Source organism: Hyposmocoma kahamanoa, unplaced genomic scaffold (assembly GCF_003589595.1).
Source record: "Hyposmocoma kahamanoa isolate Upper Pololo Valley unplaced genomic scaffold, ASM358959v1 127604, whole genome shotgun sequence".
NCBI classification, from domain to species: domain Eukaryota; kingdom Metazoa; phylum Arthropoda; class Insecta; order Lepidoptera; family Cosmopterigidae; genus Hyposmocoma; species Hyposmocoma kahamanoa.
This window is the reverse complement of record NW_020653452.1, coordinates 1-15126: the sequence shown is the minus strand read 5'-3', so window position 1 is coordinate 15126 and position 15126 is coordinate 1. Positions and strand designations below refer to the sequence as shown.

The window sequence follows — 15126 nt, the reverse complement described above, 5'->3', positions numbered from 1 at the left end:
AAAATGTGCAAGCGCTGACTTTACCATTACCCATTTAACAAACCAATCTTTCCGGGAAGGTTGTTTCCCGGAAGCCACGAAAGTATCCATAGTGAGGCCTCTCTATAAAACGAGCGACAAGACATACCCAACAAATTATCGCCCCATAGCCTTATTACCTACCTTTGCTAAAATTATTGAAACTGCCATGTCAAACCGACTTTGTTCCTTTTTTGAGAAATTTAAAATCCTACATGATAGTCAGCACGGATTCCGAAAGAACCGATCTACCTCGTTGGCAATATATAAATATATACAGAATATACTACATTCAATTAATAATAAAGAATATACAGTCGGCTTATTGCTTGACATGAGCAAGACATGTGATAGGGTAAATCACAAGATTTTGCTACAAAAGCTATACGTAATGGGAATAAGAGGAATAGCTCACCGCTGGTTATTTACATACCTGGAAAATCGTTCGCAATATGTGGAAATAAAAAACACAGATTATAGTACTGGGAAAATTGCTCGTATAAGATCTGAGCGAGCTTCAGTGTTAGACTCTACCACAAGGAAGTGTGTTGGGCTGTATTCTCTTTCTAGTCTATATAAATGACCTTCCACCACATGTGGGTTATTTCTGTGTCTCCTTTGCTGATGATATTTCCGTATAATATTGACTTGTAAAGACACCCACGCGTTATAAAGAGACCAAAACCTCGTATTGGATAATACCACAAAATGGCTGGACATAAATGTGTTGCAATTAAACCTTAAAAAGATTTGTTTTTTAAATTACTCCAATTTAAACCTTACCAAAAAGCACCACTAGACATAAATTACTCTTACAATTTAACAAAAATTTAAACTGTAGACTCGGCCACCATGCTGGGTATAGAGATCGATAAGCACATTACTTGGAAACCACATATTTTAAAACTGTCAAATAGATTATCATCTTTTATGTATGCCATTAGTAAATTAAAACGAGTCACGAATAAAAAAACTACACTTGCAGCTTACTACGCGCACTCTAGACTCTCCTACGGGATCATTCTTTGAGGAAACTGCACAGACGGAAATTTTTGTTCTCCGAAAGAAGTGCATAAAAATATTAGCAAACATAGACCAAATAACATCCCGTAAAAACTGTTTTCGCAAATTTAACATACCAACGATAAGTTGCATATACATATTAGAAGCTTGTAAATTTATTAAAAAGCAATCTGACCTGCATTCGCCGCTAAAAACGATAAAACGCAATAATCGTAATCGTGAACAAATTAAAATTACCTTTTTCAAAAATGGTCCCCACCCAATGTTAATAAAAATATATAACCGTCTCCCGAACAGCATAAAATGTACTCAGGATTCCAAAGCTTTTAAAATACAACGTAAAACTTTTTTGATAAGAGTTATTGCAGTATAACAGAATACTTCAATGATATTTTTGATGACCTTTTTTAAATTGATATTTAATAAGTAATAATACTGTATTATAGATGTATGTAGGTAAAAATCTATATATTTTTTTTTATAACGTCAAGTGACGGGACGAACAAGCGCCTGATGGGAAGCTACACGCCTGTTCATGACAATTACAGTGCCACTCAGAGCTTTAAATTGCAAAAATCTGAGGGGCACTGCCTCTGCGCACGTCACCCTGAGACGTAAGTTGACAAGTCCCATGTGCCTGTAATTTCACTAGAAATCCATTAGTATAGAGCTACGAGTTTAAACATAATTACTTCAATTTAATAATATAGTAATTGTGTGTAATGTGTAAGTTACATAGTCCTACTAGACACTACTATGTAAGTGTGGTATTAATTAATTGTGTGTAATAAAATGTGTACAGCGCCACTCTTTTTGCAAACACCCTTCCAGGGTGTCACAGGTACTGTGATTTTATTATTAACATCTTATTCCCATGTGACTATGCAATAAATGATTTGAATTTGAATTTAAAAAGATATCGGACAGAGGACGAATAGACCCCCTGACTCGTATTTCGCACAATGCATCGCTATCAAATGGGAACGCAGCCAGCATTATTCGCACAACGCCCACAGACCAAGGTCTCTACGACCGCTGATTTTCGTCCTCAAATCTTTTAAATTATAATTTTATACAGCCTTTGATTACAGTCCAATCAAAAATACTTCCAAACTTCCTAAAGATTACCCAATTATTCATAAATTTTGAACAACCTAAGCTTTACAGGACTATCGGCCATACCACAATATGGTGTTGGTAGTCTAATTACCGTAGTAATTTTTTTTTCTCGCTTATTATACCCAATAACATTGAAATATGAACAACTTTAATCTAAGTTATTAAAATGTCTAAATGGCATTTGAATGGACAAATTAGTTTTCGAGTTATTGATACACAAATATTTTATCCCAACGGTAATTAGAAATTGTTATTTTACATGGCTGCAGTAATTATAAAATTCTAACATTTTTAAGAACTAAATTAAAAATAACAACTAATAACACATATATTTATATAGATTTTAAGACTTTCGTGGTTATTCGCTAAATGATTATCACTAGTATCAGGTTTCTTACCACGGTATGACTTAATATCGGGAAATATCGGGAAAATAAAAAGAAGTCATACCGTGGTAAGAAACCTGATACTAGTGATAAACATATATTTATGTTTCATTTCGAATTTCTACTTTTTCTGTAATTAATTACACCGAAATAAAATACTTTCTTGTTACTATTTTTTCCAATTTAAGTATTTTTGTCATTATTATAATTAAAAAACCTACTCTAAATTCACTAAAAAAACCTTGAATGGCACTTGTAACGGCAGAAATACTCACATATGTAGCATAAAATCTTCGTCTTCTTCTATTTCTCAGCATATTGTTGATTCCACTGTTGAATATTTGCCTCTTAGCATGATTTCCACTGTCCTCGGTTTTCGGCGAGTTTGTTCCAGGTAAGCCCTGCCGTCTTTTAAATTTAATGTGGTTGTGAATGTAAACCATTTTTACACCCTCTGCAGCGGCTTAATACATAAAACTAATTGGTTATTTATCTCAGCTCATTAATAAATAATATAAAGAACATTATACGTAAATTTTAGTACCACATCGTAGATACTGGTGTGAGATTAAAGGTCTGTTCTGTAGCACAAGCAAAATGGCGTAGAAACCACAGAGTCGCTGATATTATACTACAGTACGCAATGTTAAAAACGAACTAACGTTAAATAGTGGGCATAACATAATGACATGGACATTCCCGTATATTTCTTCATAAGTTTTATTTATTGTGACCCTCCCTAGCGACCCCTTAAGTACAAAAAAAAAAACAGAAAGACACTATAACCTGTCCAAGTACAAGGAACTTATAAGTTCAGGTCCTGAGCCCAGATCACCCAGTGGACAATGTCGTCACAGGCCGTTATTACGGACTACATCCGGTTCTCAAGAGGTTAGTGTCTCTTATTCCAAATGCGCACTTATTCTATCATAAACAAAAATAATTGAATACACATATTAATACTATACCCAGACCAAACTCCACATCCAACTACATATCATGACTTCTTTATATCTTATAAGCCCTTTTCTATACGTTTTCATTTAGCATATAATTAAAGATTAAGGCCGAAATACACAAACCCGGAGCTGGCACATTTGCTTGTTCGCAGCAGAGATACTTGTATATGACGTGTACACGTAAAGGTATTCCAGCTAGCAGGTGTGTCAGGTAAATATATATTGTGGCCTGAAGAGCCTATGCACATGGCGTATTACACGCGCTGTAGAAGCTCAAAAAGCAGAATGTTGCGTTTATATTTAGTCAAACGTGCGTAAAACGCGATACAAACGCGCGCGAGAAGCGCGTTCGATGTTCGCATCTACGGCGCGTATACGCGCAAATGACGCGCGTTTACGGCACTACGAATTTGTACGTGGTACTTTGTACAAAGGTCATCTGCGACTACATCGCGTTTGAATTGCATTTACGCGCGTCGTCGGCGCGCATAAAACCCGTCGTGTGCACAGGCTCTAATACAGAATGACTTACTAAAATATTATTACTAGTGTTTTTAATATCATAGCAAAAGTAAAACTATGGAAAGTAAACAAAAACTTTACACACTCGAAAAAAAAACGACAACCAAGAAGGACACAGAAAAGAAAGGACATCCACAGCGAGATCATATGAAGAAAATATGTAATGCATTGTTCTACCTGGGCGGTGGCAATTTTTGGTACGAAGACCGCAATTTGACCAAACTTCAACAGACACTATATAACATCTACGCTGTGACATTCAACCTTTACATATTTGGTAATTTTTTCAACGAACTGTTATCAATTTTTTTGCGTGACGTATCTGATAGGGAAAAAAATGATGCAATGCAATTCATAATTGCTCATATACACGTGCTTGCAAAGTTCATCACGTGCTACATGTCGAGAGAACGAATTAAGATATTCCTCAAGAAAATTGTGGAAGGTGGCAGGGAGTTCGCTGTTTGGGAGATAGATTTGAAATCAGTGAAGGTTGCAAGGCGGTATTGCATAATGTTAATAGTAACGTTGACCATAGGTCTGGTGTCGACCACTATAGAGGGAATCGTGGTTTATATAAAAGAAGGTAAGTTCGATTTCTGTTTTATAAAAATGGTCAAAAGTGTTATTTTTATTAAATCATTATCACCAAGCCTCAATCAATGGCGGGCACGAATCCCTTCCCCTGCGAGGGTTTAGTCCGCCACGCTGACCCAATGCGGGTTGGGGACTTTTTCGAGAGTTGGGAACCTTCTCCGACGTGCAGGTTTCATAACGATGTGCGAGCACGGATTCGAACCCACGGACTTTGCTTGAGACTCTGTTACACGAAGCGAAAGATTTCGCGCGGTCCGCCCAGTTACTAGTATTTACTAGGCAACAACATTTAAATTCCTCAGAATATTACATCCGCCGCCGGGAGCCGCACGGAAGCGGATGAATTTATATTTGTTATTTTATTATAAGAATGGAATGCTAAAACTAAAATTACGCAGACTTACAAAAACAGTCTTTTATCTTTATCACAGATAATAATAATCACAGTCTAACCAATTTCTTTTCACTGTGATATAATACACAATGTCATATAAAAAAATGTCGCACTCGTACCTCCATTTATTCGGATGCTTATTTATAGACAGTACCAAATAATATTCGAAATGGCCAACAGATGGCAGCTATTACATTTTTGTCAAGGTTATTATAGCTCTTGTTCAGGCGCTGATTACGCATAATAACAAATTAAAAAATCGCAAGGGAATGTCTTTTTTTATTTATATATTTTAAAGTGAAAGTCAGAGGTAAACCGTTAATGAGTTTCGAGAACAAACGAAGAAATGCCATCCATACAATTTATTGCAAACTAACAAATAAAAAGGTATACCATTTCAACTGTTCAACGACAGTTTATTGTAAACGAATTTTAATTCAACATTCCTAATCATCAACATCATCATCATTCAGCCGTACGACGTCCACTGCTGGGCATAGGCCTCCCCCAACGATCTCCACGACGATCGGTCCTGCGTTGCCCGCATCAATCGGCTTCCTTTACCAGATCGTCGGTCCACCTGGTGGGGGGCCTACCCACTGACCGACGTCCAGTGCCGGTCGGCATTGAAGAACCTTTCCGCCCCAACGGCCATCGGTTGGGAGTGACCTTGTACCTTCTTATAGTAAGGGACCACGTATCTGATCTATGGATCACATATGTGTGATCACTGACAACACACACTGGTCAAAGACTTTCGTCTTGAACCACTAAGGTAATTAGGACGCAAAGATTTTTTGTAGTTTCCTGAACGCTGTCCATCCGAGCTGGATTCGACGAGAGATCTCTTTCCCAAAGTTGGACTTACCTAACTGGACTGTCTACCCCAAGTATACGTAATGGTCAACAGCTTCGAGCGTAATGCTCCCAATTTTAACTGGAGCGGGTACAACATGGATATTCGACATGATCTTCGTCTTGTCCATGTTCATCTTAAGACCCACTCTTTGGGAAACACTGCTGAGATTTTCGAGCATTATATTTATTTCTCCCAAGGTCTCAGCCATAAGAACTAGATCATTGGCAAATCGAAGATGTGTTAAATACTCGCCATTGATGTTGATGCCAAGTCCTTTCCAGTCCAGAAGCTTAAAAATATCCTCCAACGCAGCAATGAACAGTTTGATAGATATCACATCTTCCTGTCTCACGCCTCGTTGCAGTTGGATGTGGCGTTTTTGTATAAGTGTCTCGATATACCTATAGTCTACTTGGCAGCTTTGTAGAGACTGCAGCACCGCCCAGGTCTCGATCGAATCAAAGGCCTTCTCATAGTCCACAAACGCTAAGCAAAGTGGCCGGTTATACTCCTCGGTCTTCTGTATGACCTGCAGCAGCGTATACATGTGGTCTATGGCACTAAAACCCTTTCAGAAACCGGCTTATTTGGGGGGTTAAAACATTCCTAAAATGTTATTTAAATATTTTAACATGACATATCTCAATTTTTCGCGATTCAATTGTATTTTTTATTTTATCCAAGTGTAGCCATCTACAGATTGAAATATGTACTAAAGTTAATTTGTATGAATACCCCATTTATTATACATCTTTAAAGCGCCACAACGCGATTATGGTTACGGACACTTCTTATTTCATTGTCATGCACTATCAGATGTTTAGTGAAACGGCATGTATCTAGGCTTAATATTTCAGGTATCCCCATTCGCACAGAAGTAGTGCTATATCCTTCTCCACAAGACACAGGGATTGTCATTAATATCTTGAGAACATTGGTCGAAATTCACTGGTGGCTACTGATACAATTGATGACAGCTGTGGACTGCTTGGTTGCTACCTCGCTAGTCTTCGTGGGATATAAATTCAGGTTTGAACAGATTCAAATGTATTTTTCCTCCTATTTAAGAGCCAGGCTGTTATCGGTGTAGCCTCATCCACTCCTCACGGCTCGTAGACATTTTTCGTAGCAGTAGAGTTCCTTGTTAAAGGTTCGTCCAGGGAAGTGCTGCCACCTTGTCTATATCTACCGCCAAGCAGTAATGTGAGCATTACTGCGTTTCGGTCAAGGTAAGTGTGCTGATGAAATTACATGAGATTTGTCAACTTATGTCACTCAGATCTTTAAATCGCGAAGATATGATAGGCACTACCACTGCGCCCGTCACCATAAACATAAATAGACAAATTCTATGTGCTCATATGTCCGCCTGCATACCTTTCAAAGCCCGAGTACGGAGTATTCACATTACAACTTGGCGGCAGAAGTTGGTAATTTTTTATTTATCTTTTTATTATGACACAAACTTATCCTAAACCTGCCCCAAGCATCGTTAAAGATAAAATTATCATGTGGGGACACACTCATGAAAAAGGTATACATAAACAGAAAAAATGCCTCAGGACAATCTTAAACCTACGACGTGGTAGCCGAAATAGCGACATTTGTTAGAAAAAATATAAACTTCATTGAACATGTCAGAAGTGAACGTAGACAGTATAAGCTGGTACCTCCATCGCCTAAACTTAAAATTTTTAAAAATAGCCCTTATTACAGACCAATAGCCTTATATAACATGGTCCTAAACAATGTATTATTTCAGAAAATGTTTTGTAACAAATTGAAAAACCTTCTCATACAAAAGTGTTATTTATTACGCAATACAAGATCTTATTAAAGACAAGGATCCCTGGATCACTCAATATTGAACTCTACAATTATAATAATTAGTATATTATAGATTCATTATTTAATTGATACTGCGTTACTTTTTTCAGATATTGTATTATTTATAAGAATTTAATACTTTTGTTATTTAATTTATTTTTTATTATTAATTTTTAAGTTTAATAATTTGCTTGTCTAAGTAAATTTTTAAGTATTAGCCACGCCCATGCAGGGCACATGTAATGTAATTTTAATGAATAAATACTGAATAAAATAAAATTAAATTAAATGGGCTTTATTAGATAATCTTTATATTGACCATATTGCAGGACCCTCGAAGCGTACTTCGGCAGTCTCAGGCAGAAGTATTTGCAGCGCTCGGGCGAAAACTTGGATGTTTTAGAGAGAGATTTCCGCAAAGACTTCATCACAGGCATCAAATTTCATAAAGAAATATTATGGTAACCTATAATTGTTTTCTAACTGCAGTAGTCAAACGATGGCCCACCTCACATCGTACCCAGTGTGCCCTAACACCTGCACGCTTGAGGATTTAACGGCGGCTACTTGTAACACAATACAAAGAAACGTTACAATTACAGTAAATATACATTATTACGTAAGCTTAGAGTAATGTATTGTGGGAGACTGGAGCCCAAACTAAGCAGAGCTTGTAATAGCCATGTTAGTAGTCATGTAGTCATAATAGTCATGTTAGTAGTAATGACGAAATACAAAGTACTGAGGAGGAAGTAAAAAATAAGTAAAACAAATTATGTGTGTGAGCGCGTGAGTGAGTGAGTGAGTGAGTGTGTCTGAGTGCGTGAGTGAGTGTGTGTGTGTGTGCGTGTGTGTTTGTGAGTGTGGAAGTGTGAGGTTATTTGACGACTTTTAGTAGATTTTCAGTCTCATCATAGTTAAGGAGCAGGAGATATCTGGTCAATTTTAGTTTGCATTCGTATTTAGAGAGTTCACAAAAAGGGGATATATTATTTAATTTATTATACAAGAAAGGGCCAGTGTATGCCATCAATACGATAAGAAGAGGAAGTAGTCATATGCACTGGGCTACACAGCTGTGGGTCACTCTGTGGGCGGGACCTTGGCATGGTAACCGTTCAGCCACGGAGGCAGTGAAATGCCATTCATTATAGCATTTAACTGGCTTTTTAAAAGTATTTAAAAAGTAACAATCTATGTGTGCCCAGTCCATAGAGGCCTGTTGTTGTAGTTGCTTTTCAACAGAGAGTTAAGTTTGACGCTGTGACGATTTATACCCGTGTTTTGATTAGAAATCAAAAGAGGAAACATCATGTTGAAATCATCAATCATCATGCATGTCCAAGAAACTACACAACTGTTGAAAAACGTATTAAGTCCTCAGCCTGCATAGGTCTAGCGTGACCATGACCTAAAACTGTCTCCATCGTCATAATTAGCTGACGATGATTGTGGGTTTTTTTTAATGTAATTTGTTGTAATCTACTTTTACCAGGAGCCAACGTAACCTCCAATACGCTTTAGGGACCACGTACAGCATTCAAATCACTGAAGGTCTCCTATTGCTGTCGCTAGCAATGGTCAAAATGGTGGTAAGTGGCCTCTACCATTTGTATGGTTAGTTCTTGTTGTGACTGATACTGAAAAGAACCGACCTCAAAAATTAGATTATCCGCTTTCGCTGAAAGTGGGATCGATAAACCAGATTCGTCCCCAAATTTGCTATCCTTGAAGGTAGAACATTTTCTACTTCATTTTCATTGCTCAGGAGAATTGTTTTTGTTTGAGACTACATTTATATATTATGCAATCTTCATAAAAGCTATTCAATTAAATCTTAAAAGTCTAATAGTGTAGTTGCGATGCCTAGAATTATGAAATACGTACCTGTATATTTAGGTATCTAGTTAGTGCATATTAACTAAACATGGCAGTTTTCCCTTATCCCTCACCTGACTTAAATCCATCCATTTTCGTTATTTTTATTTCTACTTCATTGCAAAATAAAATCGAAAAAAAATATTTTATTTTAATTTTTATTACATATATTTTTTTGTTTGCTGTCAGTACAAAATTGTATGTTTGACATTTTTTCATACCCAATGCCATGCTCACTCAGAATGACTATGGATTGTGATAATGCTACACGATTCGAAATTGGTGGAAACATTCAGAAGTTATACAGGAATCAATAAACGATATTTTCTTACATATATTCACCATGAAAATATTACGCTCCTTTGTTTGATCAGTCGTGTAAAAAAAACAGGTAATGGTTATATACATATATATTGTCTTGGCTATCGATTTCGATAATACAATATTTGCTTGCCCAACTCTAATGTATATTTCGAATTCTAACACACTACCTAAATAGAAACTATAACATAGAGTCGGTACCAAAAATAAAAACTACTGCGGCTAGTAGACAGTACAAATACGGGGTCTCATATCTATATAATAATTTAAACAGAGAACTGGATCTACAAGAAAATAGTTCGTGAATGCAAGTTAGCAATTACAAAATGACTCGAAACTAAGTCATATGAGGAGATTGAGCAATTATTATTACAAGTTTGAAATATATAAATAAATAAGTAAGTAGACATAAAATTTATACTATATCAGTATGTACATAATATATATAATGTAAATAAATAATATAAATATACACAAATCGAAATTTAATTTACATTTATGTTTATATAAACTTATAATACTATTATTTTAGTAACTTCTTATATATGAGACAAGCAATGGAAATGATACTATTTAACTTGGTATGACAATGTATAATTTTGGACATTGTACGTCTATCGAATGGATGACACACATATACACATTCACACATTCCATACAATTACACACCTTCAGATACACATACTTGCACTCACAGACACTGACAATTAGGATAATCAATTTTTAGTCTGAAAAGTTAAAATTTACTGTAATTAGTTATTGTATCAGTTGTAACACCAGTTACAGTAGATATTAAGGTAGTCTGTTTCATCATCTTAAAATTATATAAGAGCAAGATTACTATTAATAGCATAGAAGAGCGATATTTCCTAACACGGCCTGTGCCCTAACAAGCCTAAATGGAAACATCCGCCCCTGTACTATGCCCTTTAAAATGAACAAATAAAACATTTTATTTTATCGAGTTCTTAGGTTTTCGCGATTGTTACACATAGGAAATGAAACTATTTTTCCGGATTTAAATCGCGTATATTTGTTTTTTCAACCGTGACCATGGGACCTGTAAAGGGCCCGAAACGTCGGTTTGTTTGAAAAAACAAATATACGCGATTTAAATCCGGAAAAATAGTTTCATTTCCTACATTTTATTTTATTTTATTTATTTTATTTCGGGCTGGCCAATCAGAGCGCAGTTGTCACCAGTTGTCATTTGACAGAAAAGTTTTCTAACAAAATAAACGACATTTCGTATCTATGTCTGGTTATATACTCGATGGTTGTAACTGACGCCGAAAAGAACCAACCTCAAAAGTTTATTGTGGCTGAAGCCGAAAAGAACCAACCTCAAAAGTTTGTTGTGACTGACGCCAAAAAGAACCGACGTCAAAAGTTTGTCGTGACTGACGCTAAAAAGAACCGACCTCAAAAGTTTGTTGTAACTGACCCCGAAAAGAACCGACCTTAAAAGTTTGCTGTGACTGACGCCGAAAAGAACCAACCTCAAAAGGTTGTTGTGACTGACGCCAAAAAGAACCGACCTCAAAAGTTTGTTGTGACTGACACCGAAAAAAGCGACCTCAAAAGTTTGTTGTGACTAATGCCAAAAAGAATCGACCTCAAAAGTTTGTTGTGACTGACGCCAAAAAGAACTGTCTCAAATGTTTGTTGTGATTGACGCCGAAAAAACCTCAAAACTTTTATCCGCTTTCGCTATATTCGTTATCGCGATTTCCTTAAGAGGGAGCAGAGGAAAAATTCCTAATCTTCGATTTGATTTTAGAGGGGTATATCCGTTTTAAAGTTAAAAATAAAATATTGTATGAGTAACTACCCGATATATTCAAGCATAGACATTAATCAGAAACATAAAACAATAAAGTTTCCTCGATAGATAAAAATCACGAAATGACCTAATATTCAAATTTTTTCGATTTATCCTCGAAATGCTACAGGTTATTAGGACAAAAATTAGATAATTAATTATATTTATGCATGATCGACAAAAAAACAAACAACAAAACACACAAACAAAAAAATATGTAGTAAAATTGAGTATAAACTGACTGACAAAAAACACACGCTTACCTCGAAATTGTCTCTCGACCTGTCCATATGATTAGTTTTGACAAGGACTTCATATGCATTTCAGTTATTGTTGAAGAGACCGCGATAAGGAACATCGAGAAGAGGAAAGTTATTTTTAACATTGCCTATAGTCTGTAGCAAAAAGGCGTAGTAATTTGTCCTGTTTAAAATTAGTTATTCTTTTTAACACAGACAATGGAACAAAATTCAGCCACTCTCTTCCAATTCTTGAGCTACATGGCGTGTGTGACCTTGTTAACGGGAGCCTACATGCTGTCGGGTGGAGATATCATCATCGAGGTGAGGTCTAAAACTTTATTTAGATTTCTCTCAAACTTAAAAAAGTAGTAAACTGATTTTACTTTACAGTGGAACTATGAAATACGCACAGACTCAGTGGGTACTAAGGACGCGCGCCGCGCCTCTCCCGCCGTAGATTTTTCCATACAAAATTTTGTATTAAGTTATGTGAGTCGGCGGTCGTCTTTATTTCAATAACGTAGAACGTTGATTGAGAAAAGTATGCGGTTTGATTAAGTTTACTATTTGAAATATTACAAGTTAAGCCGTAACTCAAACGATTCGGGGCTTGTGTTCGGATTACTAGTTGAATGCGAACTGCCACGTTGCCGCCGCACAGTGTTTCGAAATGCCTTCAGATCGGACATTTTGAGTGAAGCTTAGCAAGGAATACGTGTTAATATTCTAAACGCAGGACGAAAACTCCCGTGTGCCAATTTTGTATAGTTTTGGAGAAAACTTAGCTCAAAGTTCTTCGATTTTTATACTTAGAAATTACAATAATGATTATATCTTAAAAATTAAAAATACCACTAAATATTTAAAACACGATTTTAACAGGAATTCCAAGCAATATTCAAGTAACTTTGGCGCTTTCCCAAAATACATAAGTTACGAAAATCGAGAAATTCTTTACAACGGTTACATTTTGTTTCAAATGTTACACAATAGTCAACTTCTCAGCTACATTATTAAAATTTTACTATAGCACGTTAACTTTACTTAGCACTTTGTCTCAAAGCAGGTAGATTTTAATCAAAAGTCAAGTATAGCGTGACCACAGGGGTGAGCGATTAGCCTGTACTCCACCGTTGAGGTACTGCGAAATGGACGTGTTAATGTGGCTCTTGGTACTTGCTTTTTAAATGCTTGTTGATTGATGGCCTCAGTGGTCGGACAGTTAGCATGCTGAAGTGCCACGCAGAGGTCCCGGGTTCGATTCCTGGGCCGAGAGAAATATCTGTATGGCGTTACATTTCTTTCTCTCCTGAGTTTCGGTGTAATTTGTGGTTGTGGTGTGTGTACATGGTATCCGCGATACAGGGTTTCCGCAGTAAGAGGCCATGAGTGTGTGCGTTAAAAATTAAAAAAATTAAAATACTTTCACAACCGTGTTTTTATTTTCTAGCGAGGATTTATTGAAGAATTGACAGATTAAAATTATTGGAAATATAACTTTTTTTTTTTTTTTTTTAAATTTATTTATTGTATAAAGAACAAAATACACAAATATGTTTGTAATCGCATTTTAAACCACTAAGGTTTGTCATAACTATTTTTCGGGTGTAAATCGCATAAACAAACCAACGTTTCGAGCCCTTTAGAGGTCCCATGGACACAACCAGTTATGTCTAAGGCCGATTACACATGACGCCGCGGCGGCGGCGTTTTTTGCTGCTGCAGCGCCGCAAGGCTTACGGCGTCATGCCGCAGCACCAGCAGTGAAAATCCAGCCCATACGACGTCATCTACTAAAATCGTACTGATGTACATTAGTATCAAGTAACGCCGTCGCCGTGACGCGTAGTGCGTGTATGAAAGTGTGTATATAAATGCAAGGTCGACTACACTGCAGCGCTGCAGTTTCGGCGCGGTGCTGCTGATGTTACGGCGCCGTGTGTAATTAGCCTAATATTAATGCAAACCACCCTGTTTTCCCCTGTAGTTACAATTCGATGGTTTTCTAGAATAGCGGCCTATCTCAAAATCGCATAATCCATCAACAAGATTGTTTAAAAACATCTGCATTCTGCAGATGTTTTAAAATCTTAGAGAGGTTACACACGCGCGACTTAGAGCAGCGAACGCTATGCAAACGCGCTACTGCATCGGAAAAAACGCGCGATTGCACCGCTACACTTTTGGTTTATAAGCGATTGCATCGATGCAACCGCGCGTTTGCTCCGATGCAATCGCCTGTAAATCGCAATTGTAGCGATGCAATCGCGCATTTCAAGAACGCGTGTTTACATCGCTACTAAGTCACCGTGTGTGACCACTCTAAAATACTCGTGTACAGGGCCATGTTATGACGTGATTATTTTAAGCAACAAAAGATCGGACTTTTTTACACTAAAATTTGCCCATTCTTAGTGAAGCTAAGAATACCTAAAACCTAATAAGACAAAAAATGCACAATTTTGGTTAAGGCCATATTTTTGGAAAGCAACAAATTATTATTCATTTTAAATACCTTATTTTTGATTTACCAAAAAAAACTTTCTGAAAAATATTTTGTTTTAACAGTATTCATTATATTAAATTAAATTTATTAATTATAAGGCAATTAGAAATAAAAAACATATTAATAAGTCAACTCATCCGAAGAACAAAGTGTGACGTACCTTATACAGCGAAAAGAGGTTAAAACATAATTTGTTTTTGTGTTTTCAGATTTTTTTATTTATTTATTATTTCGTTTCGGAAATACAAAATTAAACTGCAGTCAATTAAGACTATGGACATCCGCAGTCAAGACCAACAAACGAAATGTACAATGTCCCGAGAATAAGCAGCATCTTGCACATAGGTCTTTGTTCTACGGATTAGTCGAAGTATCCGTTAAAACAGTTTCATTTCCATTGTGTAACAATTTAGAAAATCTAGAACTCGGTACAGACTAAAACTACGTAAGTTCTATCATGATGTTACATTTAACCTAGATTAATTACTATTATCGTATTGTCCACCATCAGGCAGAGAAAATTCCCAATGCGATATTCAACTCAGGCTGGGAGTTGACCCGTTCAAGCCAGCGCCTGCGCTCATTAGTTGTGATCTCCATTATCCAGAGTCAAGTTCCCGTCTTCATGACTGCTTTTGGAATTATTATGCTGT

At 36.5% G+C, this 15126-nt stretch overlaps 1 protein-coding gene across 1 annotated transcript; it reads left to right on the top strand.

Moving 5' to 3' along the window:
• Window positions 1–4426: 4426 nt before the first annotated feature.
• LOC113240230 lies at window positions 4427–15116 on the top strand (the record flags this gene model as incomplete). The annotated part of the gene is made up of 6 exons (XM_026477479.1): window positions 4427–4613; window positions 6735–6906; window positions 8034–8165; window positions 9200–9296; window positions 12181–12288; window positions 14985–15116. Coding segments are annotated over exons 1-6 (828 nt in total), but the record flags the coding sequence as incomplete, so codon positions are not given.
• Window positions 15117–15126: the final 10 nt, after the last annotated feature.